This window comes from Platichthys flesus, chromosome 9 (assembly GCF_949316205.1).
Source record: "Platichthys flesus chromosome 9, fPlaFle2.1, whole genome shotgun sequence".
Taxonomy (NCBI): Eukaryota; Metazoa; Chordata; class Actinopteri; order Pleuronectiformes; family Pleuronectidae; genus Platichthys; species Platichthys flesus.
The window spans coordinates 26,511,980-26,538,349 of NC_084953.1; the positions used below are offsets into that span (position 1 = coordinate 26,511,980).

General features: G+C 39.3%; 1 protein-coding gene and 1 long non-coding RNA gene across 4 annotated transcripts in view; one reads left to right on the forward strand and one right to left on the reverse strand.

Moving 5' to 3' along the window:
* The window catches only part of LOC133960548 (uncharacterized), a 383,773-nt gene that overhangs the window by 262,090 nt on the left and 95,313 nt on the right, over nt 1-26,370 (forward strand). The window lies entirely within an intron of this gene.
* Nucleotides 172-25,564, reverse strand: kdm4aa (lysine (K)-specific demethylase 4A, genome duplicate a). 3 transcript variants are annotated; one of them, XM_062394921.1, is made up of 22 exons: nt 25,445-25,564; nt 21,121-21,290; nt 19,885-20,060; nt 19,633-19,747; nt 19,185-19,378; nt 17,694-17,743; nt 17,283-17,386; nt 17,041-17,178; nt 16,610-16,842; nt 15,891-16,045; nt 13,892-14,283; nt 11,872-11,977; nt 11,540-11,724; nt 9,775-9,979; nt 9,431-9,507; nt 7,732-7,787; nt 5,758-5,866; nt 5,158-5,346; nt 3,994-4,164; nt 2,906-3,025; nt 1,857-1,949; nt 172-1,710 (listed from the first exon to the last, which is right to left on the reverse strand). In XM_062394921.1, exons 2-22 carry the CDS (start codon nt 21,256-21,258, stop codon nt 1,570-1,572), a joined length of 3,147 nt encoding a protein of 1,048 aa, XP_062250905.1. In that variant the 5' UTR covers nt 21,259-21,290; nt 25,445-25,564; the 3' UTR covers nt 172-1,569. The 3 variants fall into 3 exon arrangements, with proteins under 3 accessions (XP_062250905.1, XP_062250906.1, XP_062250903.1); XM_062394922.1 differs by having other exon boundaries at nt 11,872-11,974; nt 21,121-21,293; nt 25,445-25,553; XM_062394919.1 differs by having other exon boundaries at nt 21,121-21,293; nt 25,445-25,553.

Below are 26,370 nucleotides of genomic sequence, written 5' to 3' on the forward strand. Positions count from 1 at the left end.
ATTAAAAAATCTGAAACTTTCACTCCCAACATTGTTTGAAGAGAACAGTCTTCATCTGAGCACCCATGGGTGTGTTGTTTCTTCAAATAAAGTTTGCTCAGCTGTATTGTTGGTGCATTGCTATCTCGAGGCAGTGGAAAGCAATAGAAGTTTTGACCCCAAAAAAGCCTGTTCTGAAGTGCAGGATTTTATTCTAAGGCTCATTAACATATGCATCTATATAGGGGATGCACAACAACTGAACATTGCTTTTTACACACAAACACAGATTATCTGCTTTTATAGGAAGTTAAGCTGTTTCCTTTGCAGAGAAAGATTCTCTCTCTTTCTGGAAAATCCAACATTCTAATAGCAATCCACCAAAACCTGACTATTAAAATAAAATGGGAGATGGAGCTGTGATTGGTTTATTGCATGTTTCACCCAAAACACAATCCTTTTAAAGCAACTGTCACAGCTGCTGTCAACTAACATAAAGTGGATTCTCGCTGTTGAAAAGATGATTATATATTATTCAATGATAGGAAATTGTGATGAGCAAAACAAAATGATTAGTCAATTAATTAAGGAAATATTTGGCAGATAAACTGAAAAGAAAATAAGTTATAACAATAATAAGTAAGCAACCCTAAGCATCTTTCATCATTGCAACACAACATTTGGCCAATCTAAGACTTAAAAAATAATAATTTAGCCACATCAAATATTGTGGAGGGGACAGGAACTTTCCGGACAATGTATTATATAATATTTGTGATTGTTGTCATTAGTGTATGATCCCTTAAAACTAAGAATCATTGTGTGTTCATTACCTTAGAATTGCTCTTTATGTCTACATCAGAAGCAGCCCATCATGATGGTCCCTAATGTTTCTACATTAGCCCGGAGAAGACACACCTAACCCTTGAATGGGAGAGGAGTGGTATTCACTTGGTTCTAACCTGGATCCTCACCACTAGATGCCCATAAAACCTACACACTGAACTTTAATTCAACCATTTTAGGGCACAATACAAGGGGGGAACATATACAAACTGTAAATATGCAAGTACAAATAAATCAACTCATGGTTTTTGGAAAGCTTTGGACACCACATCATAGGCACTGATGGCATAAGAAAAAAAAATGATACTATATTATCCTATAAACTTCGGTTAACGCTCAAGTTCACTGAAATGTTTAGTACACATCAAGTTCAATGCTGATCTTATCTTTGTTTTATATGTGCCTTACTCTCCTACTGAATGTGAAATACCATGTTGATATTGTTTCCTACTGTTGCAGACTAACAGGGCTGAACATCAGCCTACTCAGCTCTGTGTGGAGTCCTATGGAAAACATAGCGGCTTTTTCCTTAATAACACTCAAAACAAAGAAAGCAAACAGAATTCTCTTTGACATTATCAAAGATGGCGGAGCGAGAAGTAAAAAGTAGAGAACAGTCCAAGGTGGATCTTGAAGAAAGTCATATGGAGCTACACTGCCTCAGTGGCTAGCTGCTATGTTAAGTGCGCAAAGTACAGTCTGTCAGTGCTGGTCTTGTGTGGGTGAGCAGACAGGGAGTGAGGGTTACTCCATGATGGCTCTGTAAATCACAGGCTCTATGTAGTCCCCCCTGTAACGCGAGTTGATCACTCTCTGTCTCTTTGACTCCTTGATGATCTCCTTTTCCTCAAAGATCCCATCAAATCTCATGTCTGAAGCTTTCGACTGCAGAGAAAAACACAAGGCTGCATGACAACACCACCACATCTTTTTACTGTCTACACTGGTTTTACATTCATTTTATGTTCAATGAGCCCATATAATGCGACAGAACATACTGGATGGAAATGTGTGTGAGCTGTTGCACTCACCAGTCGGGATTTGACTCTCTTTGGCAGTTCCTCATCCAAAGTGTAGACATCATCTCTCTTGGCTGTTAGCTGTGACCCATCCTCAAATTCCACCTGCATTCCAGATATGTGGCACAGAATAAAGTCACTGAGACTGAATAACGGCAACAAAGAAAGAAAAAAAAAGCATCCAACATCACATCAACAGTGGAAAAAATTCATTGGGGCCTCACGCAAGAACATATTGTACAAATAGATTTGTTCAGATTCAGGCCTATGAGTGATTTAGCATAACTTGTAGCGTTTAACAAATTTTCTATAATTTGAGATTTGTTTCTTCATGAGTTGTCCCGACCTGCTGTAGGAGTAGAGAATTGTATATTCCATTAGCTTGAAGCAATTAAACAAACATATAAATTACACCTCATATTTATGTTTGTTTAAATCTGCAATATGAATCCTAATGTCATTCTACATCTATCAGTGTAGCTGCTAAATGTTGTGATGTCTAGGAGACGCACAACATGTTCCACTGTCTGATCCAGCACCAGTAGAAAACATGGCAGTGTAATATTACCTCAAACCTTAACCCTTAACATGATATCCTGTTAGTCATCAATTGCCTCTCTGTGACAAGACGTTTTTGTAACTGTATCTAACTCAGTGACAGTGTTACCCCGACACAGCATTACGAAGAAGCTTTAGTTGTTCGGTGAAATCGGGACTTCAGTCTCTGAAAAGTTGCTGGCAAATGAGGGAGAAATTTACGATGAGAATGCAAACATGTTCTTGCATGAGGCCAAATAAGTGTGAACATGAACAGCTTTTCTGTGAGTATCTGTTTGGCAGTAAAGACCTAGAGGCGTTTTCACAAAAAATTCTATTACTTTTATGCAGCTCCTAACTGTCTGAACTGGAAGACAATCCTAAAAATAAGGGACATTTTAGTTCTATTTTGAGGATTTTTGTTCATAAAGCACTTTAACATTAAAGTTAGGGTTAGGATTAACCCTAGGAGACGTTGGAGAATATGTGACAACAAACCCACAACAAAAACATTTATTTCTTACCAGGTACATCTGGGTGACATGAGCTGCCACAAATTTAGCCCCATACACAAGGCCATCTGTCCATCGCACCTGAACTACCTCACCCTGGGGTGGGGGTCCAAGCTGAGCACAGTCTCGGCTCTGACAAATCACAAAGATTAGTGCTCTTAGAAAACAGAACCAAGACATAGATATTTATATCATGTTTCTAGAGTAAAAATGGACTGAAATATTGAAAAAAGTGTCATCCCCTTGTGTATCAAACTAAAGGATAATATTCATTCTTAAAATATGTTACTTTTGTAGAAAATGTAATAAAAACATCATCAGAGTTGGAAGACCAGTATATGGCAAACGAAGGACTCAAACATTGAATTTCTGGTATATCAAAATCGAATACCATACATAATATCAAATCAAAACCATACGTTTTCCAAAACTGTTTTAAAATCATGGTCGAGCTTTAAAATATTTAGGGATATGTAATTTCTGCTACTAAACAAGGTTATCCCAAACAGTCTTTTCATACTCTAATTCCTTCGAATAGTGTTTTTTTGCCACATCTTTTCCCCATAATAATCCATAATAATCATGTCAAATCATGTTTTCTTTATTCAAAAGTGTCATCTTCAGAGCAGTACATACTGATTTAACACAGATTCTGTAATAATCACACTGAAAACCCTGTGCTTGTACTCAAATGCGGTCAGCAAGAGCTCTCCATTCACAAGGATATGGAGTTAAAGACAGTGAGAAAAGTAACCAGCTAGGAGATTTCAGGGGTATAACCCCAAAGAAAAAAATTGGCAGAAAAAAACCAGACCCTAATTTGGTGCCTCTGGTACACTGTCCTCTCATACGCATTGATCTTGATTATGGCATATTTTAATGATACTTTGTACATGATGTTGACATGCAGTAAGTGATCTAAAAATATAATTGGGAATTATTGAGAAAGAACATTCGCTTTACATGTAGATGTAGGGAAGGATTCAGTGACAAGATAAACTACAAATGTGATGTGGGTAAATGTATCGATCACATTAATGCAACTGCAGGACGCTTCATTAGCTTTTGTTTCCTTTCAATATCAAATTGGTGAGACTTACCACAATGTCTTCAGGGAAGAGATTGTCACTGAAAGAGCCGTCATCAAAGTTGACTTCGAAGAAAGTCTCTATAGATAGTTGCACCACATCACACTGGTAGTAGCGGCCGTTCTTGTGCTTGCATATCACCTTCTGTCCCACAGTAAGCTCGTGCATGGCGGCTTTATTGCGCTGTCAGAGGAGATTAAAGAAATCACATTTTAGCCCTGTCCCAATTCACCCCTAAACCCTACAACTTGGCCCTACCCCTCCATTTTGCACGTGGCCGTAAAGGGGTAGTGCTGTCCCATTTCTCTATGTAATGTAGGGGTAGTGGCTATCTAGCCCTTCAAACACCCTTCAACCGTAGTGTATTCAGGAACCCCCCTAGAGACAAAAAATCCTGAATGCTTTACAAACGAACAAAGTCATTCAACATGGCGACGGCTACTGGTAAAATACTCATAAATGCAACTATGAAATATGAAAGTACCATGAAAAAATGCGTACATCCAGTGGAATATATTATTTTAATTCATTAGCAAATGAAAATGTAAAGGAATAACTGTAAATGTTTCAGGAAAATCCCTCTTCAGTCTTTCAAAACAAGCATTTAAACAGCCTGAGTTACAGAAACGTGTAACGTTCATTACTCCTTTGTGCCGTGTATGAAGTCTGAAAAAAAAATCCTTGCTCATGAATTAACATTTTCAGTGCAGAGCAGAAGTTTCTATAGACAGGACTGACATTACATTAAAGTAACAGATGTAAAGATGCTGACTGACTGTGTATTGATCAATATATGAGTGTGTCCTGTGACTCATCCGTTGGTTTATAACGGTTGTTAATTGATATTGTTTGCCACTGTAATAACATTGATTAGCTGCTGATGACCTAGCGAGTGGTGTTCCAGTCACTGGTGGTAGATTTTTTTGCCTTATTCCTTGTGGCTCTGTTTGGAGAGGGACACTCCCAGCGAAGGGCACTTTTTATCAAGGGAGAGGAATTGGGACAGGGCTTTTGACTAGAAACTGCTTCACTAATCTCTGAAATTTATATAATTTTATTATAGTATTTTAGTTTACCAGTACTGGACAATGGTGTACAAGCAGAGGAAAAAGGTTCCATTTAGTCATACAGTAAGTCCCTGAAGAAGAGATTATCAGATTCTCAGTGGTTCCTTACTTCAATCTGAGTGGGGCCTTTGTGTCGACAGCAGGTAACGTGGACCACAAAGGGCCATTCATCCGGCTGCATGAGTACTCCAGCCGCCTGTGCGCAGGTGGGGTGGTAGGCAGTAGGACAGCGGCCATGGGAGCACTGCACACAGCAGCCCAACACCTTCTTCATCCGCTTCTTACAATAGTAACATTTCTGTTAGAGAAAGAAAAAAAGGAACCAGGCCTCAAGAAACTGCATCAGGTTAGAAATGACGAAAAAAGGAAATTGGTCAAGAACAGATGAATCCTTAACACGTCATAGATCTTGTTAGACCAATAGGCCTTCAAGAAATTGCAGTACTGCTGGCGTGATTACTCATCATCAACAATCCTTACTTACTATCAATGAGGAGTAATTAGGAGGTTATTTTGAGTGGCCATCAAGACTAGATAAGGGCTATATAAATACAAAACCATTTACCATTTATTAAGAAGCTCTTTGTTAATGGTCACGTGGTTGTTGTTTATGGTCATGAGAATACAACCTCTGTAATAACTAACCCCCATTAGCCTATATTTGCTCATGTGGGCTGTTACCTGATCCATAAGTGTGACTGTTACTCACCAGTTTAAATCTCTGCAGTGGAATTCCACTTAAATCCACAGGATTTCTGTCGGTGATGTTTACAAAGCGTGCTTCTAGCACAGCTACAGCACACAGCACATGTACCCACCTGCAACACACACACACAAATTGATGAAGTCACCATTGTCAATGTCACTTCTTATACAATATTTGAACAATCATTGGAAGGGGAAGACGGTGTTCCACCTGTAATGACCTGTTGGAAATCAAAATATACAGTCTAGAAGCGTATCAGACCATCTTAGTAGTTTGTTTCCTGATCCAGCAGAGGGCAGTCAATGTAAGTTTGATCTTGCTTGCCTGCTTCTTTTTTTTTTTAAAGAATTATTTTTGGCATTTTTATGCTTTATTGATAGTGCAGAGAGAGACAGAGTTGAAATGGGGCAGAGAGGGGAGTGACATGCAGAAACGACCGCGGGCTGGAATCGAACCCGGGTCCGCTGCTGGCCTAGGCCCATGGGGGGGACGCCCTACCAACTGAGCTAAGGGCGCCCCCGCTTGCCTGCTTCTTGACGGATCAGTAGAGCAAGCCAGTTATGTTATGTCATTTTTTACATAAAAATGGAGGATGCCATCAAGCAAAGCCGTACTGAGTGGACACCAGAACATCTGATAAGCAATTGACAATCAAAGGTGAGGACTGCCGTAATATATTTTGTCCAGCCAGTTTCTTAATGAACACAATGCAGTTTGTAAGAGTGACCTTTGTGCACGTGCACGTGCACCACTGTTAAAGCTGTAGATTAAATTAATTCTGTGGGGAACTGTGAAATTCAAGTGTTTAACCCTGTCTAACTGCGTTTGTGAACGAATTGGGCGTCGTCAAATCCTTTCAAACATGATTTTTAGAAAAACTAACAGCTCTAGTATTCTGCCTTTACTGTTTATTTTCCAAATAACTAGGAAACTACTACTATGAATGTATTCTACACAAATGACTAGCGAAAGGAAGTCACACAATCTTCTACCAGGAGGAACCCTGACTAGTAATTCTGGTCTCGATATTTAATCATGAAAATTCACACTAGAAGGGACATAGTGAGTCTGACTGATCCTCCTGCTTTTCTGTGTCACGCCGGGTTTACACCCGAGACGCAGTTAATGTTAAGTTAATGTTGGAGCAACAAGTAAGTATATGCTTGAAAAAAATTATTAAATGCCGTTTTTACTGTAGGCTGATAACAGCAAAAGTATGTGATATTATTAGCGTGGCACAGCGCTTCAGCATCGCTTCAGCGTCCGGTGTGAACAGCCAAGCGCGCTAGGGATTAGCGCGGTGCTTCAGCGTTACTTCTGCGCCCGGTGTGAACCCGGCGTCATCCTGTTCACAGAATGACACAACAAGCTGGAGGGGAGGTGAAAGGTTCAGTGGACGTCAGACTTGTAAAGAATAGAGAGCAACTTGGGCCGCATCTAGCTGTCCGAACGCATCTGAGCCGGAGAGAAACCAACCCTGTCCTTCACGTTCATGGTGAATGCTTGTTTTCTCTAACATGACATGAATTTGTATAAAAAGAAAAATCTGGTGGCATCTTCCAAATACTTTCACCTGCTTCACCCTGTCCAGCACTCTGAAAGGCTATATTTGTTTCAAACTCGTCTAGATATTTAGACTGCTGGAAACCTAGTAGGAGTCTGCAATGCGTCAGTGACCCCCTCGGGTGAAGAGTTCACAAACAGTTGAATTCTGCCGATTGAACTCTGATTTGGCTCCGATCTAGGGCTTTTACTAGCGACTTCCAAAACTTGTTGATGACTGGAAAATTGGGCAAGCCATTTTGTAGTTTGAACTCGACGTTAGTTCACATCTGACCTCAGTTAAATAAAACTTAAGACTTTGTTGACATTGAACACCGTTTCTGTGGTTCAAATTTTCAAAATTATCCATGAACATTTTTTTTATTGTTCAATGTGTTCTTTCAGGCATTTTTCCTGATGACAGAAGCTACTTACTTGTTGTTGTTGGCTTTCTGCAATGCCCCACCTCTCAATGAACACAAGCAGCAATTCTGCAAAGAGGGCACATCATTTTTCAACTGCCCAGACAAACAATAACAAGCTAAATCTCTCTCATTGTTACAGTAGTAATTTTTTTTCTTCAGCCTATAAAAAAAAACAGCAGCTGATAATTGAAAGACACTGTAAGATAAACTTTACTATAACATAATCTATATAACTACAGTTTTGAGTAATTGAAGGATCATGTTACTTTGCCTACCTCATACATACTCGGTCAAACTGTTGTCTCTGAGTGTGTTTGTATATATAAATATCTCATTCTTTCATTTACTTTACTCCTTATTTATTGAACTGGAGTTACAGGAGAAACGTTAAATATTCTTTCACTGTCTCGTGCAATCAATGTGCCAGTGTTAATTTCGTTGACGAAAGCGATGATGAAATATATTCGTTAACGACCCTTGTTCCATGACGAAGACGAGACGAAGACGTAACGAAAACGGATCTTTGAAAATAAAAACTATGACTAAATCTAATTTTAACTTTCGTTGACGAGACGAGACGAAAATGTTGGTGGTTGACTAGTCACAACATTTTTTTTAACATCATCGTATCAGGCCGTCATAAAGTATCAGGAGCGGGCGAGTGAGTCTGTGTTTCTGTGTCTGTGCGTTCCCAGGTAGTGCACCGGTCCCGAGGCTCCGTCCCCTGCCCCGCTCACTCGCTCAGAGACACAAGATCAGAGCTAGTACACCTGAAGAAGCCTCTCAGTGACTGACTGCTTCTTAACTATGGAAACAGTGAAAACACAGAGTTTCTCTGGTCTCAGCTGATCAGAGATCAGCGCCGCTGCTTCTTAATCCGAGCTGCAGTATCTGTGTTCGCCTCCAGTCTGACCTGCTCTCACTTTTTGTTTTCACATTTAAAACTAAATATATATTTTTAACTGCAGCTGCAGCTATATGTTTTTATAGAAAAGGAGTTTAATGTGGCTATTAAATTTGACAAAAAGTAGACTAAAATGGAATTCGTTTTCGTCAACTAAAACTAGACTAAAATGTAATTTGTTTTAGTCTACTAAAACTAGACTAAAACTAAGAAGGATAAAAATGACTAAATGTGACTAAATGTGACTAAAACTAAAATGCATTTTCGTCAAAAGACTAAGACTAAATCAAAAATAGCTGCCAAAATTAACACTGCACTGTGCTTATATTCATTAAGTCACACAGAGCTGAGCTCACAGTGAACAGAAGGCCTTCACTATAATTACTCTGCTTGTAGATGAAAAGGGGAAGACGATTGAGTCAGGCTGTGTGGGGGCCTCTACCTCTTATAAAGGCATAGTTCACCCAACTAGTCACTATGCCGATGAAGGGGTGTTTGAGTTGAATTGACCATTTTCATCTCAAGTGTTGTTATCAAAGACATATCACATTTCGGTTTTAGCTACACTACTAACAAACTATATGAATGAAAATAAATTGTGGGCTTTACTGTTGACTGGCAAAAAAACAACTATAAGTTGGCAGATAACGTTTTATACAGAATGTTGTGTGGATATGTAGATAATCCTCGTTGCTGTGATTAGAGTTGACTGTCAGATAGAAATTGGCCACTGAACTACCAGGGAGGGTCTAATTAAACACGGATATGACTTGTAGAGTAAATGGACTATGGAGTGCTCACTAACCTCAGTCATGGCGTTGGCCTTGCAGCGAGCACATTTCCACTCCTTGCTCACACTGGCTGGATCCACACCGTAACAGCCTGGAGTATGCAAACACAAGAACACAGTCTGATTCCCTGGTGCACAGACTGAGATCACTGTCATGTCTGTATATGTAAAGGCATCTGTTAGCATGTGTTGCCTCCCACAGATAGTGTTCTGCTGTCTAATTCTACAGAAACACATTTCTGTGGTTACCAAATACACATATGAATATTGTGTGTGAGGAGGGCACACTAATGCTTGGAATTATGTAACACGTTTGGTCAGTTTAGGCTGTGTGTGTGTGAGTGAGTGCGTGTACTGACTTGTGTGGACCCGGACACTGCACTGAGAACAGCTGATGAGGAGGCTGGTTCCATCTTCCTCTAGATGAGCGGTGACTTGCTGCTGCTCTAACTCAGAGTCCTCTTCTGTGGTAGTGATGAAACACATCTCTGGGATCAGAGGTTTGGTCCGCATCCGCCCACCAGGCACCATGATAGGGCTGACCACATTTTTCGCACATTCAGTCTGACAGCAGGCAAAGCACAGACACATGAAGTTTAAAACAATGTGTAAAAAGTAATATCTTGTTTTGAATAAATACTAACAGTGTTTACTTTGCTCTCATTTAAACCATTCCAATTATTGTCCTATTTAATCTCCGTTGCCAAATATTTAGTAAGAGAAGAATACTAGCAGCTAAACATTAACAAGACCTTCATGATGACTTTTATCCTGAAACAGTCAATACATAAATATTGAACACAGTCGTTCGGTTGTTTTTTTTAAACTTCAGGAAACTCTCAAAGATCAACCATTTGTATCCAGATGAAACAACTAATTCCTCTGATTTTAACTTCTTTTCATTGACTTCCAGTACATTTGTAGAATAGATTTTAAGACTTTATTGCTGACTTTTAAGGCACATTCTAGACTTGCTCATAAATAATTTCAGATCTTTCAAAACCATATATGCTCTGAGGACTTCAGCAAAGGCCCTACTAGCCATTTCAAACTCCTGGCTGTGGTCCCACTCTACAACAATCTGACAGGGGAGCTCCGTCTCCTTATCCTCTTTTAAATATTTTTTTAAGACACATTTTTATCGGCGGGCTTTTTCTTAGTTCTGATCTTACTGACTATATCATTTTACAATGTTTTATTAAACATTGTTTTGACTATTTTGCTCAAATGATGTGTGATCATCAAATTACTTTTAATTAACTTTATTTCAAAGTAAAGCATTAGTAAAGCACCTGTAACTGTGTTTTCAAAGGTGATATATATTCATTTTCATTCCTATTATTCCCACCATAACATTTATTCCTTAAATATGTACATACATAACTATCAAAAAACTATAAACAGGCAATGCTAAAACAATATCAGCCTTTGTCATTGGGGCCAAATACATACTATTGAATTTGTCATTTGTTTGCAAGACTCACAGAATATAATGAAAATGAACATCTTTTTAAGGTCAACTTACTGAATTGCTCTGTATAGTAAATCCACATCACATTATCCTTATCATCGGTTCAATTTTATGTTTGGTTGATGTCACAGGTAGGCAATGACAATCTGTTTTTTTATACTCAAAAATATAAACAAAACAGCATCAAAGCCAATGCTGATTTTTAGATTACAGATGATTTTGAACTGTATAAAAGGCAGTTAATCTAAAGCTATTATGATGGAATACGTTCATAGATACTTCACAACTAAACACAACTGCCAAAACTCAGATTCAAAGGAGTTTTCTCATGTTTTAGTGTTTTACCACTATTAAGCTATTGGATAAGTGTGAGGCGCATTCAAAAATATAGGTATCTCGTTCTTTCCATCTTCCTTCTGTTCACTGGTGAGGGCCATCCTCCATACATTGGACCTATATTTTCCACAAGCCAGCTAGCAACTCTACTCTGAAATTGTCACCTTTTTAACCCCATCATCAAGGTTATCCATAATAATACCCACCAATAAAGGATTTAATAGAGATTTTTGTTTTACTACAAGATACTTGCTGTTCTGTGCTCTACATGTGGTGCAGCTGCACAGAAGACTGCTAGTCTGCCTTGGTGCACATACCTGCTGGTATGTGTGGAACAACATGCAAATGGAGCAGAATGGAGGTTTGGAGCCCATGCGCTGGTTGTACTCTCTCTCTTTCTTCAGACTGGGAGGTCTACTCTGCCACAAGTGGGCCAGGGGTTTGGCCCAGCTTTCCCCTTCCAGACCACCCTCCTCTACAGGGGGAGACTTTTCAGGAGCCTCTGCACACCACAAAGTTAAAATTCATAATTAGATTAACCAACAAATACACAGAGTATAACCTACAAATCTTTCATTCATATCGAGTGCCAATATCGATTGTGGTGGTTTGGGATCCCACCGGAGTTGTTACTGTTGATGTTACTGACCGTCATCACTCATGCCATCTTTTATGAGTGGATGGTGGCCTGGCAGCTGTCCCAGATCACTCTCTGATAGTACATCTCCAACATCAGCCACCTCTTCTTGCACCTGCTGGAGACAGTTACCAAATCGATATCCATGTTGGAAATTTTTTCCAGAAGACCATCCTGGGAATGTACACAACTCCAATTGCAAAGTGGGAGCTGGTTGGTGTCAGGAACCTCTTGAGTGAGGGTCAAAGTTAACCACTAGACACTGAAATGACTTTACCATGTCTTAAAAAAACATAAGATTTGAGCTATTTTCCATCATTTGAAAACTGACTAACTTAAATCGTATCTCCCTATAGGTCAGCGGACGGCAACCTGCGGCTCCGGAGCCGCATGTGGCTCTTCAGCCCCTCTGCAGTGGCTCTCTGTACAGTGCATGTTGCGCATATTTTTCGCCAACGGTGAACTTAACAAATCAGTTCTTTCATATGATGAACGTGAGTGAACGTCACGTTCACATTCATTTTTTTAAATAATCATCGTATCAGGCCATCATGAAATACCAGGAGCGGATGAATGTGTGTGTGTGTGTGTGTGTGTGTGTGTGTGTGTGTGTGTGTGTGCGCGCTCCCAAATAGCCGACACACACACACAGCCGGGGCTCCGCCCCCTGCCCTAAGCCCCGCTCACTCGCTCAGAGAGACAGTGAGATCGGAGCTCGTTCACGTGGAGCAGCCTCTCAGTGACTGACCGGCTACTTCTCAACAGTGGAAACAGTGAAAACAACAAGTTTCTCTGGTCTCAGCTGATCAGAGATCAGCGCCTAAGCTTCCTGATCAGAGTAGAAGCTGGAGGTGGTTTGTACCGATCTGCAGTTTCTGTGTCGGCCTCCAGTCTGACCTGCTCTCATGTTTTGTTTTAATATTTCAGCAACTAAAATATGCGTCACATCCTATTACGTCCCGGCGCTCTTCCCTGCAGGTCGCTAATCTATAGTTCCGACCCCCGGCCTCGGTAAACTAATCATGGATAAATCCCAGAAAAGAAAATTCTGGGAGGAAAATAGAGTTTAATTCTGCGTGGACAGATTACGCTTAAGATTTAAGATTTAATTTGGGGGAAGAGGGGGCGAAATGGCTCTTTCGATAGTAAAGGTTGCCTACCCCTGCTATAGGTGATTTGGGCCCTTGGGGGCCATTACGTGGTTTTGGGGACAACTACAAAAGCAATTGTCTATTTCGTCACTTGTATATGACAGCTAATTTGTTTCCCTGTTATGATTAAAGTGTGTATAATGGTGCAATTTTTGCAACTGTCAAATATTAACAAAGCTTTGTATTCTGTCATCAAATGTTTTCCTTACGTTTGATGTAAACCTTTGAAAAAAAATGGTCGATCACAATGATAACGAGAAAATTAAAACTATGATAACTGGTCATGTGACCTACAGTCATCTTATCATTTATCAAACCTGGCAATGCTGGTGTAATTTTACACAGCAAACCTGAAGAGGCTAAAGGCAAAACACCAAGTTAAAACTATAGGAAGACAGTAATTCGATCATTGCTATGGATTCAAGACTCAAGTCTTAATTAAAGATGAAACTGAATCCCAGTATCTAATGGGCCCTGGGTTTGAAATTCTGAAGACTGTATAACTCATAAACTCTGAGGTCATTTAGAATTGCGATTACACTTTTCTATAGCCAATGCCAATTGTGTTTACACTTTTCTATAGACAATGCTTGTTGCCACAAGTGCAACGAGTCATTTGTTTTGAGGTTGAAATACAAGCAATCTGTGGAGCCCACACAGAGTTAACAGGAGGATACAAATTGAGAGTAACTATTAGTGAGTATCCATCCCTCGTCATTACAAAGATTTCATAAACCTCTCTTAACCAGTGGAGAAAAGGTTCACAACAGAAAGAGTGCAGAAAGATCTAACAACTTTTGCACTTTCTGAAAGCAGAGCTCTGCTTCATTAACATGTGTTATAGGTATTAGGTGTGTGTGTGTGTAGCATTTGTATCTCACTGCTTTGCTAACTGGTCTATTGTCTTTCTCCGCCTCGTTGTCAATGCCCTCACTCTTCTTCTCCTCCTTGGGCAGCGCTTCGCCCTCTCCGTAGTCTCCTTTGGCGTAGCTGTGGACGTGCAAGACGTCTGCAGGGCTCAGTGTTCTCTGGAACAGCCTGTGTGCTGGGCTGCAGCCGGTGCCTTGCTGAGGGTCCAAACTGTTGCCTGCCTCGTCAGATGTCAGAGCAACCACTTGGTTCTCAGAAGGACAGACGTCGTCTGACTCGCTGCTCTCTTTTTTTGATTGGCTCCGTCTATTTGAAGTTTTCTTAACGCCGGCTTTGCACTGAGATTTGGACTGTTGCCTGGTGTCTTTCTCCTTTTTAGGCTCAATTTTGAAAATTCCTGTGTCTGAAAAAAAAAAAGTTAGAAAATGTACCATACTACTGCAACTACTGATGTAACTACAGGCATTTAATCCAGAATGTCTGTTGTGTATGCCTCTCCTTCCGGTTTGCTATACTTGAGGGATCACACCAGACGCAGAAGCCCTTGGCTCGGTGCAGAGCGCGAGCTGCCTGGTCTATTATTTCACTCTTCACCAGAGTATTGTGCCAGAAAACACACAGAAAATCGATTTTAAACGATATGAATGTCATATTATATATATGATATTAATAATTGAGTATGCATCCCATACTTTATATTTTCCTGCTGTTCTCCCAGAATTGGAGCTTCTGCGTCTGGTGTTAACCCGGCGTTAGTCTTGGTTTTGTTTGCAGTGTAGAAGAAAATTATGTGAAAATTATGCCAATTATGCGGAAATTAAGTCCAAACTTTGTTTGAATTAATTTTAATTTAAATTTTCTTCTATTCATAAAGGTTATGTCACATAGTCAGATCATCTGTTAAATGATCTGTTTCGGAAGCAGTCTTATTTCATTAATACAGTAATTAGCTAATCCTCAGACAAATTTGGTTTCCCGTCGAGCCAGGAAAGTAACTGTAATGCTTTTTCTTAGCCTTGTTTTAATATTTGGATTTTACCTCTCATTTATGATAGTTATGTGATTACATTCTGTAAGGTTTACCTCGTAATTAACTCATTGCCCCATAATCATTACCAACTCTTCATCTGTGTCCCTTTCATATGACCTGGTTCAAAAGCAGATGTTAACTAAGCCAGCAAATAACCAGTAGGCAGAACTTCTAGTGTTACGAGTTACCAGTTGTAGTATCTGCTCTATAAAATGTACATATAAATATTGTTTTGGAATTTTTATAACGAAATAAGTTACATAAAAAAGCTTCAGTGGTCATTAGAAATACTGTTGGGTACCAAAATCCAGGGAGATTGTGGCACCTGTCCCTACACAACCTGTGTGTTTGTATGTATGTTGAACACATATTTGACCAGTTTTATTCTGTCAAACACTTCCTATACCCGTTTCAAAATAGAAGCACTCTGAATAGGGGTTTTCTTGTGAAATAATTGCAGTAGCGGAAGATGCACATGTTCATATTGTTTAGTACGTGTGTCTATTTGAGTAAATAGGACTACTTTTTAAAAGAAGAAACTACAGAAGTCAAATTTAAGTCATATTCAAGGCAAACACTATGTAAAAACCTTAAATATATTTTAAGATGCATAACTGTCTTTCTTTTGTTTGTATGAATGCTCGTACATTGAGCCTGTTGTAACATAAATTGCAAATACAATAAATATGATCCTCCTAAGGTTTTTTTGGGGGAGATATCGGCTGGTAGATCTCCACTTACATTTGTACATAAAGTGATCTTGGACTTGAAAAGGTTGGTTACCACTGGTTTACTGTATAGTTTCTTATTCACCTATGTTATGGCTCTACAGTTTAGACAATTCTAATTATAAAATAGAATGACCCAACACCAACACATATTTATATCAGGTCAACCAGAGCTATGGCTGAGAGGCTTGTGTCTTAAAAGACCGGAAACTGATCTTGAAACAAAGACCTTACTAACAGTGTAGTCAGTACCTTTATCTGGCTTGACAGGGACTTTAGTTGGAGACTCTTTTTGTGAGAACTTGGCTCTCTCTGGCTCCACTTCCTCAGCTTCCTTCACGATCAGCTCAGGTTTGACATCTTCAACAACTTCAAGTTGACGCTTTGTCCCAGTCTGAAGCCTTGAACTGATGGATAGCAGACATAAGTTAAGACTGACAGTTCTCAAACACATACTCATGAGATGGTGACAGTCAAGCTACAATCCTGAGTGAGGTTGAGTCTTTCCAATGCGGTCCCCTTACTGAATCACCATTCTCAATTACCTAGTCCATATCTTTAAGTGGTAGAGCACTGTTCCCAGATCAGCTGTGATGCACAGTAAAGTACTTCCTATGTTAAAGGTTTTTACAAAAGTGTGATGAGTATTGCAGATAGTTGGCTAAGCCTTAAGAACAATGCTTCTTCAGTACAGGCCAAGTTTTGTAGTGTATGGAATCAGAAGCCACCTTCCTGAAACTTTTAGTCCTTGAAACTTTTCTAATTGAACTAAAAGTTACCAGTAGGCGGAGTTTCCACCATGGTATTCAGATCAAGAAAGATTGATATTGATCGTGATGTAAATAGGTTACGTAAAGGCTTCGTGGAGGACATTTAAGGCATTCAATAATGGATTATTGATCATTAACATTGTCTACAATTGACAAGCCACTGCCTATGAAGACGTGTAAGTAGCGAGTGTAAATCCAGACCTTCTGTCCTCTTGGATGGGAGCAGTGTGTTCCTCAGGTCCAGCTTCACTAGAATCGTCTTTTAGAGGCTCAGACTGGAGTTCTTTCAGAAACTCAGCAGCCTCTGGTGTGGGTTTGCTGTGGTCAATTGGAGCATTGTCTTTCCCTGCCTTCCATAACTTATAACGATCTTGTTGGAACTTGCGTACAAACACATCCATGGAAATCTTCACTGTGTCCTGGCGGCACGAACACTGGGAGAATGAACAAAGGCATTAGTGCAGGATTGAACTGTGGTACTCAGAGCAGAGAAAAATAATGCTCTGATGAAAGCTTAATTTATTGTTAAGGTTGACAGTTTTCTTTCGAGTAATTCAGACATATTTAAATATGGCTGGAGCCTTTATATGTGAAGAATTACTATATTAATATTCACAGCTGATCATGTGTACCAGTGTTGCCTGTTTTCCATAATCAACCCATCGCTGTGTGGCAAAGTTGGTGGACTCAGCACAGTTGAAGCCATGATTGAAACCAGTGTGATAACCAAACGGGAAAGTCACAATGAACTGCCCAGCCTCCTGAGTGACCTGAAAACAAAACAACATCCGCAGTTAAAAGGGTTGACACCATTTAAGTTTACTTAAATTTTTGTATTTTAACATTTGCATTATTTAATGATTGAAATGGTCACCTTCTCAAATGGTATGCCATATTTCTTCAGAATTGATGGTGAAATTAAAGTCATTTTGTGGCGCAGGAAGGCTTCACAGCTCTGATTGTTTCCTGGAAAGAAACCTGGAAATAGAGGAAACCACTTACATCATTAGTACACACTGTGCTTGGGTTCATGTATTTAATTTAAACTCTAAATGGGATGAGTACATATAATTGCTGTTCTGGTCTCAGAGGTACTTTCCATACAGTACAAAAGTTCACTGAAAGCTGTTTTGACTTCCTCTTTTAGACCATAGAGTATGACATAATGGAGACAGGTGGCACCCATGAGCAAAAATTAAAGAAACAAGAGTGTGAATGGTCAGTGAGTGCATGTTGCAGCATTTTAAATTCAAACTAAGAAGTTCTGCAAGATTCCACAACCTACCCTTGGCAAGTCGTTCGAGTCTTTTCCCATGCTCTGGTGGGACAATGTACCTGAGCAGAAAAAGTAAAAGTTCATCAAATATGATAATGTCAGAAGAGCAAACGTTGCCTTCATGTTCTACTTTGGATGAGACCTTGGCTTGTTGTTTGCTTTGAAGAATAAAACTGAAACAGATGGTTTTATCTTGGTGCGGTTTCCCTATTGTATCTGAACCTTTACTATATGACAGGGTTTTCATCAATCAATAATTATTTAGCAGAAATTAATATTGTGTAAACAACTTCAACTTGAGTTGTTTTTTTTATAAATAGTACGAGATGGTGTGATTTTTGCCCAGTTATATTCGTAGGCGGAGATGTTACATTGCTCAATCACTTTATCATTAATTAAAAAAAAAAAATCTTTTCGCATTTGAGACGGCTTAATGCCGACATTGCAGGATAAGAGAGACCCACACACGCTGTCTGATTACTTTCACCTTGGTAGGAAATGGCCTGGTCAGATGTGTCAATCCAACTTCAAATCAACTTAAAGGGTTAGTAGCTATTATGATGAGAAAAAATACCCCATTCACTGCAGCAAATTTTTAAGGTTACTAGGCTGGGTGATATGTCATTTCTGTTGGTAAACTACACACACCCAGCTATTCTAGCCTGTGTCTACATCCCTAAATAGGACGATCTTGTTTTTTTTCACCAATTTCTTTTCTCATCTACCAGATACGAAAACCCAGTAACTTATATTTTCCTATTCATTGTTTATTCTTATCAATAGTGCTAATACCCTTCTCTTGATGATGTTCTCCTTTACACTTGACATCTATTGCACTTCTGTCTGTCCTGGGAGAGGGATCCCTAACATGTGGTTTCAACTTTCTTTTTACACTATTAGAATTTTTTTTTTGTAGTTTACCTGACTACAAACGACTGGTTAAGGGCAGAGGATGTCACACCTTGTTAAAGCCACATGAGAGAAATTGTAATTTGTGAATATGGGCTACATAGATCAAATTTGATTGATTGATTGATATATGGCAGCAACAAAAACTCCTTACTTTCTCTTGTTATGCATCAGAGCATTTCTAAGAGACAATTCCTGTCCAAATAGGCACAACCTTGACATAGCTGATGTATGGCGGTTTAGTAATGCCACCTCCAGGGCATGCTCTTTCTTTTACCTAGTTCATTATAAGTAGAATAAATATTTCTTTGACGAAATATAACAAATTTATGTGAATACCTGGCCATAGTCAGTCCAAATCAAGGCCCCTTGGATATGAAAATGCATAATCCTAATACAAAATCCCCTATGAACATTGGGTTTAAATCTGGACACAAACTTGCTCGTCAGCTGTGTTAAAGAACTGTCAAAATTAACGCATAATACGGGATGATGAATTTGTGGGATTAACTCCATGTACCCATACCCATATGTTCAAGTAGTATTTCTTTTGTAATATATTTGAAAAACAAAAAAGAGGTTTAACTTTACCAGGACTTGGGCTCTCCAAAATGAAGATAGTTGATGCTGTACAGATCCATGTCCTCAGTATGCCATGCAAAGGCACTCTTCCACATCCCGAAATACAGGTATGGTGTGTTTACTCCTTTGATCTTGATCCCACGCTCACTCTCCACAGTATCCAGGATGGTGTTGAGACAGCCAATGTTCCATTCAGTCACATCCTGAAAAGGAAGGATTCAGCAGAGGCTGTAAGTCACAATAACACTTCTGTTTTCAGATATACATAAATAATAATGGGAGGCTTTTCACCTCTACCAAAGAAAAATAAAACATAAAAAATGAAAATGCAACATATAGTATTTAAACTGTCCAAGAAAACAATGACAAGAAATGTTTGTGAGTGTCAGCATAACTTTGAAGGGTTTCTCTTGCACAATTAAGAGTTGTTGGCATTATCCAGCCCAATACAACTCACTGGATCATACAGCGTTCCACTGACATCAGCCCCATAGAGTGGCGGATTGAAGGTCAGGTTCTTCCAAAACTTCCTCTCCAGTTCTTCGAAATCTACATATCTGGGATTGCAGAACCTAAAAGGACAAATATTAAGAGATTTTTAGTGGAAACATTCTGAAGTCTCATTTCGAGAAGCAGGCTTATGGAAGAATCAGGTTGTCTTCATTCTAATATTTTGTGTGAAAAGCTATTAATTAACAAATAAACTGACTTGTCCATGTTGGAGGTCTTGCGGAACTCGTGGACGGTCATTGGTTTCTTCTGTATATTGTACTGGGTGAACAGTCCTGACTGACCCGTCACCACCTGCTGAATGGGAGCAGGAATCACCAGGTCATCGATGTCATCATATGTCTGTCTAGGTTTCCAGCTTTTAGGTGGAATAACCTAGAAGAGATGAAAAGGAATACAAAATAAATGAAAGCAGCAGGATAGCAGCAGAGCTGTGACCATGACATGTTAAAAATATATCAAGACAACTTGCATGCCTCCATAATTGTCGACAACTGCTTCAACTTTGGTACCGTACAGTGAAGCTCAATACGTCCTTATCAGATAAGATCATACATAGGAGTTTTCTGTGACAGCAGATTTTCAGAAATACCAAATGGTATGCAATGTATGTACATTTTATTTAATTAAGTTCTTGACTCTTATGCTGTTTCTAGGCATGTGTTGGCCTTGTTGCCAGGGGAGTAATGCAGGGTGTAGGCAGGTATGAGATATATACCCACTTATCAATCAGCAGAACGTATACCCACAGACTTAATTTTCTATTTTGTCATGGATTTTTTTGCGGTTATGGGTTGTATTTTCATCTGAAGCCGGAAAGATGGAAATGTCCATCCATCATTCTTCCATATATTTATGTATTGTCTGAACTGACTGGCCTGTTCACTGTTCACTAACAACAAGGGAATAATTGACTATCGTTAGCTAATTAAAAAGCAGTCAATATGAGCTTTTCAAAAACAAATTGGTATTGGCATTAATGTTTGCCCATATAAATTCTTATTTGACACTATAAACAATGTAGAAAAAACCTTTCGCTGTTGGAAACGTGTCGCAACAAATAGGTTTTACTTATTTTTTTAGATGTATAAAATGATCAATACAATATTTAAACAGATGTCCATCAAAATTTACATTTTACAGAAAAAATGTATTCTTAATTCAATTTGAAACTATTTTTTGTATTTTCTTTCTTTTAATCTTCAGATATTTATAAAATCTTATCATAATGGTTTGATAATGAAAATTTCTATATCAGAAATATTTAACTCCCCAATATCGGTAATACATCGGTTTGGCCCATCTAGATACCAACTACTGTAAAACTATATATTATACAATTAACGAACAGTATAAGCTATATCTTAAAAATGACATTAAAAGGACCGATAATCAGTCAACACCAAAGATCATAATCACAACAGATGCTACTTACTTTTGCCATTCCAGCTTTGTGTGCTCCTTGTGATTCCATATAGGCAATGTACCGGCTGAAGTCCTTGAACTCCTCTTTGGAAGGAGTGAACGTCATTATCCGTGGGGCGATGCCTTGGGGTTGCGAGTCAGTGGTCATCTTGTTTTAGGACTGTTTGTTTGACCTTAAATCTGCTTGGTGGAAAACACAGACATGATCATAAATATGTAGATTACTTTGACAGTCACAATTTTGACACTGTCTGACTCACAATAAAGCAGTATCTTAGAGACTTTTCAGACAGTCACAAGTTTGACACTGTCTGACTCACAATAAAGCAGTATCTTAGAGACTTTTCAGACAGGGATCCCTGTAACTCCCACCCTATTAGAGTTCAGTGCAATCACTGACTGTCATAATTGCCTCAATGCTTAAGTTGCTTTACAATTAATGAGTTTTAAAAAGGAGAAAGGTAAGAGATCACAATTTCGGACAAATTCTAGTACTTAACTTACTAAATAAGTTAAGTACTTGATATCTTATTTACAGTCTTACTGCTGCTCAAATTCTTGTCGGATATGCTTTACCTCAATTTTCATAATTTATTTGTTTAATCTAGATCACCACTAGCTCAAAGACCACCACATCTGGACAGGACTAGATTAACAAATACAAATAATGCACTGTTTAAAACTCTGTAAGATTTTAGATTTAAACTATTTGTTGATAAGAAAGGAATAATTTTGCTCCAAAAGAAAAGTTATCCCTACTTAGAACATATTAGACCAAGTCGAGCTCAATAAGCACCCCACACCTGAATGACACTTTTAATCTATTTATGAAAACAGGAAAAACTTGATCCAAAATGGTCAAAGCACATGCCCGTGTAATAACACAGAACTGTCAGTTATTTTTACAATTATCGTGACAACTACGTAACTTAAGACCTTAAACTCCATCTTGACCACATTAGTTCTCGGATTTGATTTGATTTGATTTTATTTGGACATGGACATGACAATGTCATTGGACGTACCAGATGCATTGTTTACAGTGTATTAGCATAAATGCTAGTTTACATCACCTGTCCACAGGAGGCTTTTTGAAAACAACAAAAGAAACTGAACAAGACAGAAGCAAGATCAAATACTGATAAAAAACTGATAGTGATAATTAAAAATAGTAACAATGCAGTATACAGTATAGTACAGAGCAGCAATATAATGAGTTGAATATATATATAGGCTACGTAGAGAACAAAGGCAGCATGATCAAACAATAACCAGTTGTAAATTATTTGTGTGAGCACTGTTGATTTGATTTGAGCCGTTGTTTTAGTTCTCTGTTAAAAGTGTTGCTGTTAGTCTGTAGTTTTAGACTAGTGGGCAAGAGGCTCCATAGTTTTGCCCCCTTTGCAGAGAAGACAGACTGACCGAAAGATGTCCTGTGCATGGGAACAAGACAATCACCATTGATGGAGGCTCGTGTATTTGCCAGACGAGAGCTCTGACGTCTGATGGGCAATTCAGACAACTGTGGTGACACATGGTTATTTACACACTTGAAAAACAATTGAAGATGACTAAAATTAATAAAGTTATCAAAGGTGAAAAGGTTATGTTTTTTTAGAATGCCGCAGTGATGCCATCTCATGGGTTTCCGATCCATGACTTTTATTGTCTGTTTGTATATTGAGAAGATAGGTTTTAATGCAGTAGAAGAAGCTTGTGACCATGATGTGATACAGTATGACAAATGAGAAAATATCATAGCGTGCATAAATAATTTGGCCGTTTGACATGACAAGTCCCTTCTTATGAAACAGAAACAGTTTAGATTTAGTTTTGCCTTTTTTGCAACATACTTAATTTGCGTAACAAATTTTAAATTCTGATCCAGGATGATGCCCAGATATTTTACTTCATTTACTGATTCAATTAATTCATTTTTGATCCGTACCTTGAAAACATCGGTGATAGGCCTATTACGGATGGAGAAGCACATAGAGACGGTTTTCTTCACATTAATGGTCAACTGAGACAGATCAAGCCATTTTGAAATGCTGAGTAATGCTTGTGTCAGGTGCTCACCTGCTAAGCTGGGTGTTTTACTGGACACATGGATAACAGTGTCATCAGCATACATTTGACAGTTGGACCCCGGACAGCAGTTTGGTAGGTCATTGATATACATAGAAAACATCAGTGGACCAAGTACAGACCCTTGCGGTACACCCATGCTGTTGGCACGCAGATGGGACCTGACCCCATTGACCCTGACACATTGCTCTCTCCCCTCCAGGTAAGATGCAAACCACTGCAGAGCTTCTGATGACATTTTGAACGATTTTAACTTGTTCATTAGAGTACTGTGGTTTACCGTGTCAAAGGCCTTTTTTAGGTCTAGGAACACTGCCCCAACAACATTTCCTTTATCCATTGAAGCTTTTATGTTTTCAAGCAAATAACAATTAGCTGTTTCAGTTGAGTATTTCTGTCTAAACCCAAACTGCTGTGGATGAAGCAGCTGGTTAGACTCTAGATGTTCCATTAGTTGCTCAGCTATAATTTTCTCCAGAACCTTTGAGACAACAGGGAGGATAGCAATAGGCCTATAATTACTCGCTATGTCCTTGTCTCCTGATTTATAAACAGGGGTAATTATTGCAGTTTTCCAGCTTTCTGGGAATATTTTGGTTTGTATAGACAGGTTAACTAAGTAAGTGATTGGCTCTAACAAGTAGCTCTGATGTTTCTTGATTAATGCAGCATGAAGATTATGAATATCTTTTGACTTGGAGTTACTCATGTTTGTGATCACCTTTTCAACTTTATCATGAGATACCAATTTAATATAAAAGGAGTCAGAATGAGCATTGTCAAATTCTTTGGTAGATGATTCCGTAGCTTTAAAATTACTCGCCAGCTCTTGTACAGACTCAATAAAAAAAGCTATTAAAAACATTTGCAATGGACTCATTACTATGGATAAGAGTATCACCTACTTTCAGACTGGTTATTTTGGGGTGTTTATGCTTGCTGGAGTTGGTTAGTTTGTTTATATGTTGCCACAGTTTTGAACTATTACCATTGGCCTCTTCAATGAGTTTGGAGAAGTAATTGGTCTTGGCCTTTCGTAATTCAGACACTACTTTGTTCCTCTGGCCTGTAAAGACAAGGTGGTCAGTGTTGTGTTTTGTTATTAAAGACCTTTTAAGAGCAAGATCTCGCTTTTTAATGATCTGAAGGATATCACTGTTGACCCATGGAAGAGATAATTTCTTGGGTCTGCTTTTCCAGGTTTGTGTGTATTTATCAATTAGATCACAAAGGGTTGAGACAAAGTTGTTGGCACTGTGGTTTAGATCTTGCTCTTTAATTACCTTTTCCCAATTAATTACACTCAAGTCATGTTCAAAGTCACCAACTTTTGACTTGGGAATTGCAGTTGTTAGAATTAGATTTTCTGTTTTGTTGTGGTGTACTAGGCGTTTTTTTGTTAGCTTTCGTACCATCAGTGTCATATTATGATCTGAAAGGCCAGTTATTAGATTATATGTTTTTGTAACCCTCTCTGGCCTGTTTGTAAAAATCATATCAATAAGGGTTTCACTTTTCCTAGTGATTCGTGTAGCTCTACTAATCAGCTGTTTGTATTTAAATTTCTCCATTGTTGATTTTAGTTTTGATTTACCACTTTTATCCAGCCAGTTGATGTTAAAATCCCTAAACAACATACATTCATGACAGTTATCGACAACAGATAGAAGATTCTTCAGTTCATTGTAGACATTTGCATCATGTGATGGCGGATGTGCATCAACAGTCTCACGAGACAGACACAGCTTTAACCTTTTAGCTGCCAAACCCCAAACCTACACCTGCAAACTCCGAAGTAACCATGGACATTTAGGGGAGGGTCGCGAATCTGAACTGCTGCAGCTCTCCGTCTGCGATTGAGTGAATATGACGTCTGTCAAACACGGTGGCCCACTCACAGCCCTGCCTCCCGAAAGAAATATTTAGCTCGCCCGCTAGCTAACATGCTAACTTCGAGATAGCTTTTTCTCCGACTCGGGAACTAGAAGTGTAGTCAACAAAACCCAAACTACTGTCACACTCAGTATTAAACGGCAAGTAAATAGCATTAGCAGACATTGTGAGTGGCCTTGTAAAACCGGATAATAGTTCATAGAACGAAGAGGCAGCGGGGAAAGGGTTGTGACAGCTGCCTGCGCTCTCAGCTAACCTACTAGCAAAAACTGTGCATCACTTTCTCGCGCACTCAGGCACGCTCTTGCTCTTCAACAAACGAAGCAGTTCTACACCAACAAACATCAACTTACACACGCTGAAATGTCGACGGGTTGTTTATTTCTCAGGTCACAGGTAGTAGGAGTAGAAACACAGACATCGTCAGTCCGAGTAGAGGAAACAGTCTTCCATTATTCCAGTGACGCATGCTCAGTGTATGTTTGTTTACAATGCACTCATAGGAGGGGTTGGGTGGTTCATCCATCCAATCACGGCGGCCTCTTTTCTAGCCCATCCAATGACATTGCTGTGTATTCCAGCCCATGCCTCTTCTGTGTTTTCGTTTCAGAGTTCAGCTGATCGATGAAGCTGCACCAGGTTCTGAGGGCCAAGCATTTTTTATTTTATAAATGTTGTTCTAGACCTACAATTTCTGAGAGGATGTGAACGGTGCCCCTTTAGTTCCAAAAGAGGAGTTAGTTATTATCATGTGGGAACAAGTTACCACAGTATCTTGTGGGATCAATATAAATAAGGTAATATGAGTTAATATGTGTGTAGTGAAAACATGAGGTGCCGATTCTTTGACACCAGCAAAGAGGAGGGGTGGCTCCCCTTTACCATCGAGCTACTAAGGAAACAGCAGGAGACAGACGTCGCCCTGGCACTGGTGAGAGGATGGTTGGAGACAGGGCAGCGCCCCAAGTACCCAGTGATGGGATCTGAGTTGAAAGCCTATCACTCTCAATGTGGTAGTTTAGAGCTCCATAATGGGTTGATGTACCATGATGAGGGAACGACCTCTGGCAGCTTCTTGTGCCACATGGACTTTGCCCCAATGTTCTCCAATGGGTAAGTGGGGATGGGGCTCAATGGGAATGCAGAGACTCTCCACAGCCTCAAAAGGACACTTCTGTTAGCCGGGCTGTGGATGGGATGTGGAACTACATATGGCCGGTGCGACTCATGAGCTGCCTAGAAACCCTTGGGAGTCCCAGGTCCTTGGTGAGATCTGCCT

Excerpts from the sequence above, each read along its gene's own strand:
- kdm4aa (XM_062394921.1), bottom strand. The coding sequence starts at position 21,258 with ATGACCACTGACTCGCAACCCCAAGGCATCGCCCCACGGATAATGACG. Across the intron at positions 11,978-13,891 it reads ATAGACCAGTTAGCAAAGCA|CAGGTGCAAGAAGAGGTGGC; the intron begins GTGAGATACAAA and ends AACTGTCTCCAG. Across the intron at positions 5,867-7,731 it reads CAGAAAGCCAACAACAACAA|GTGGGTACATGTGCTGTGTG; the intron begins GTAAGTAGCTTC and ends TGTGTGTTGCAG.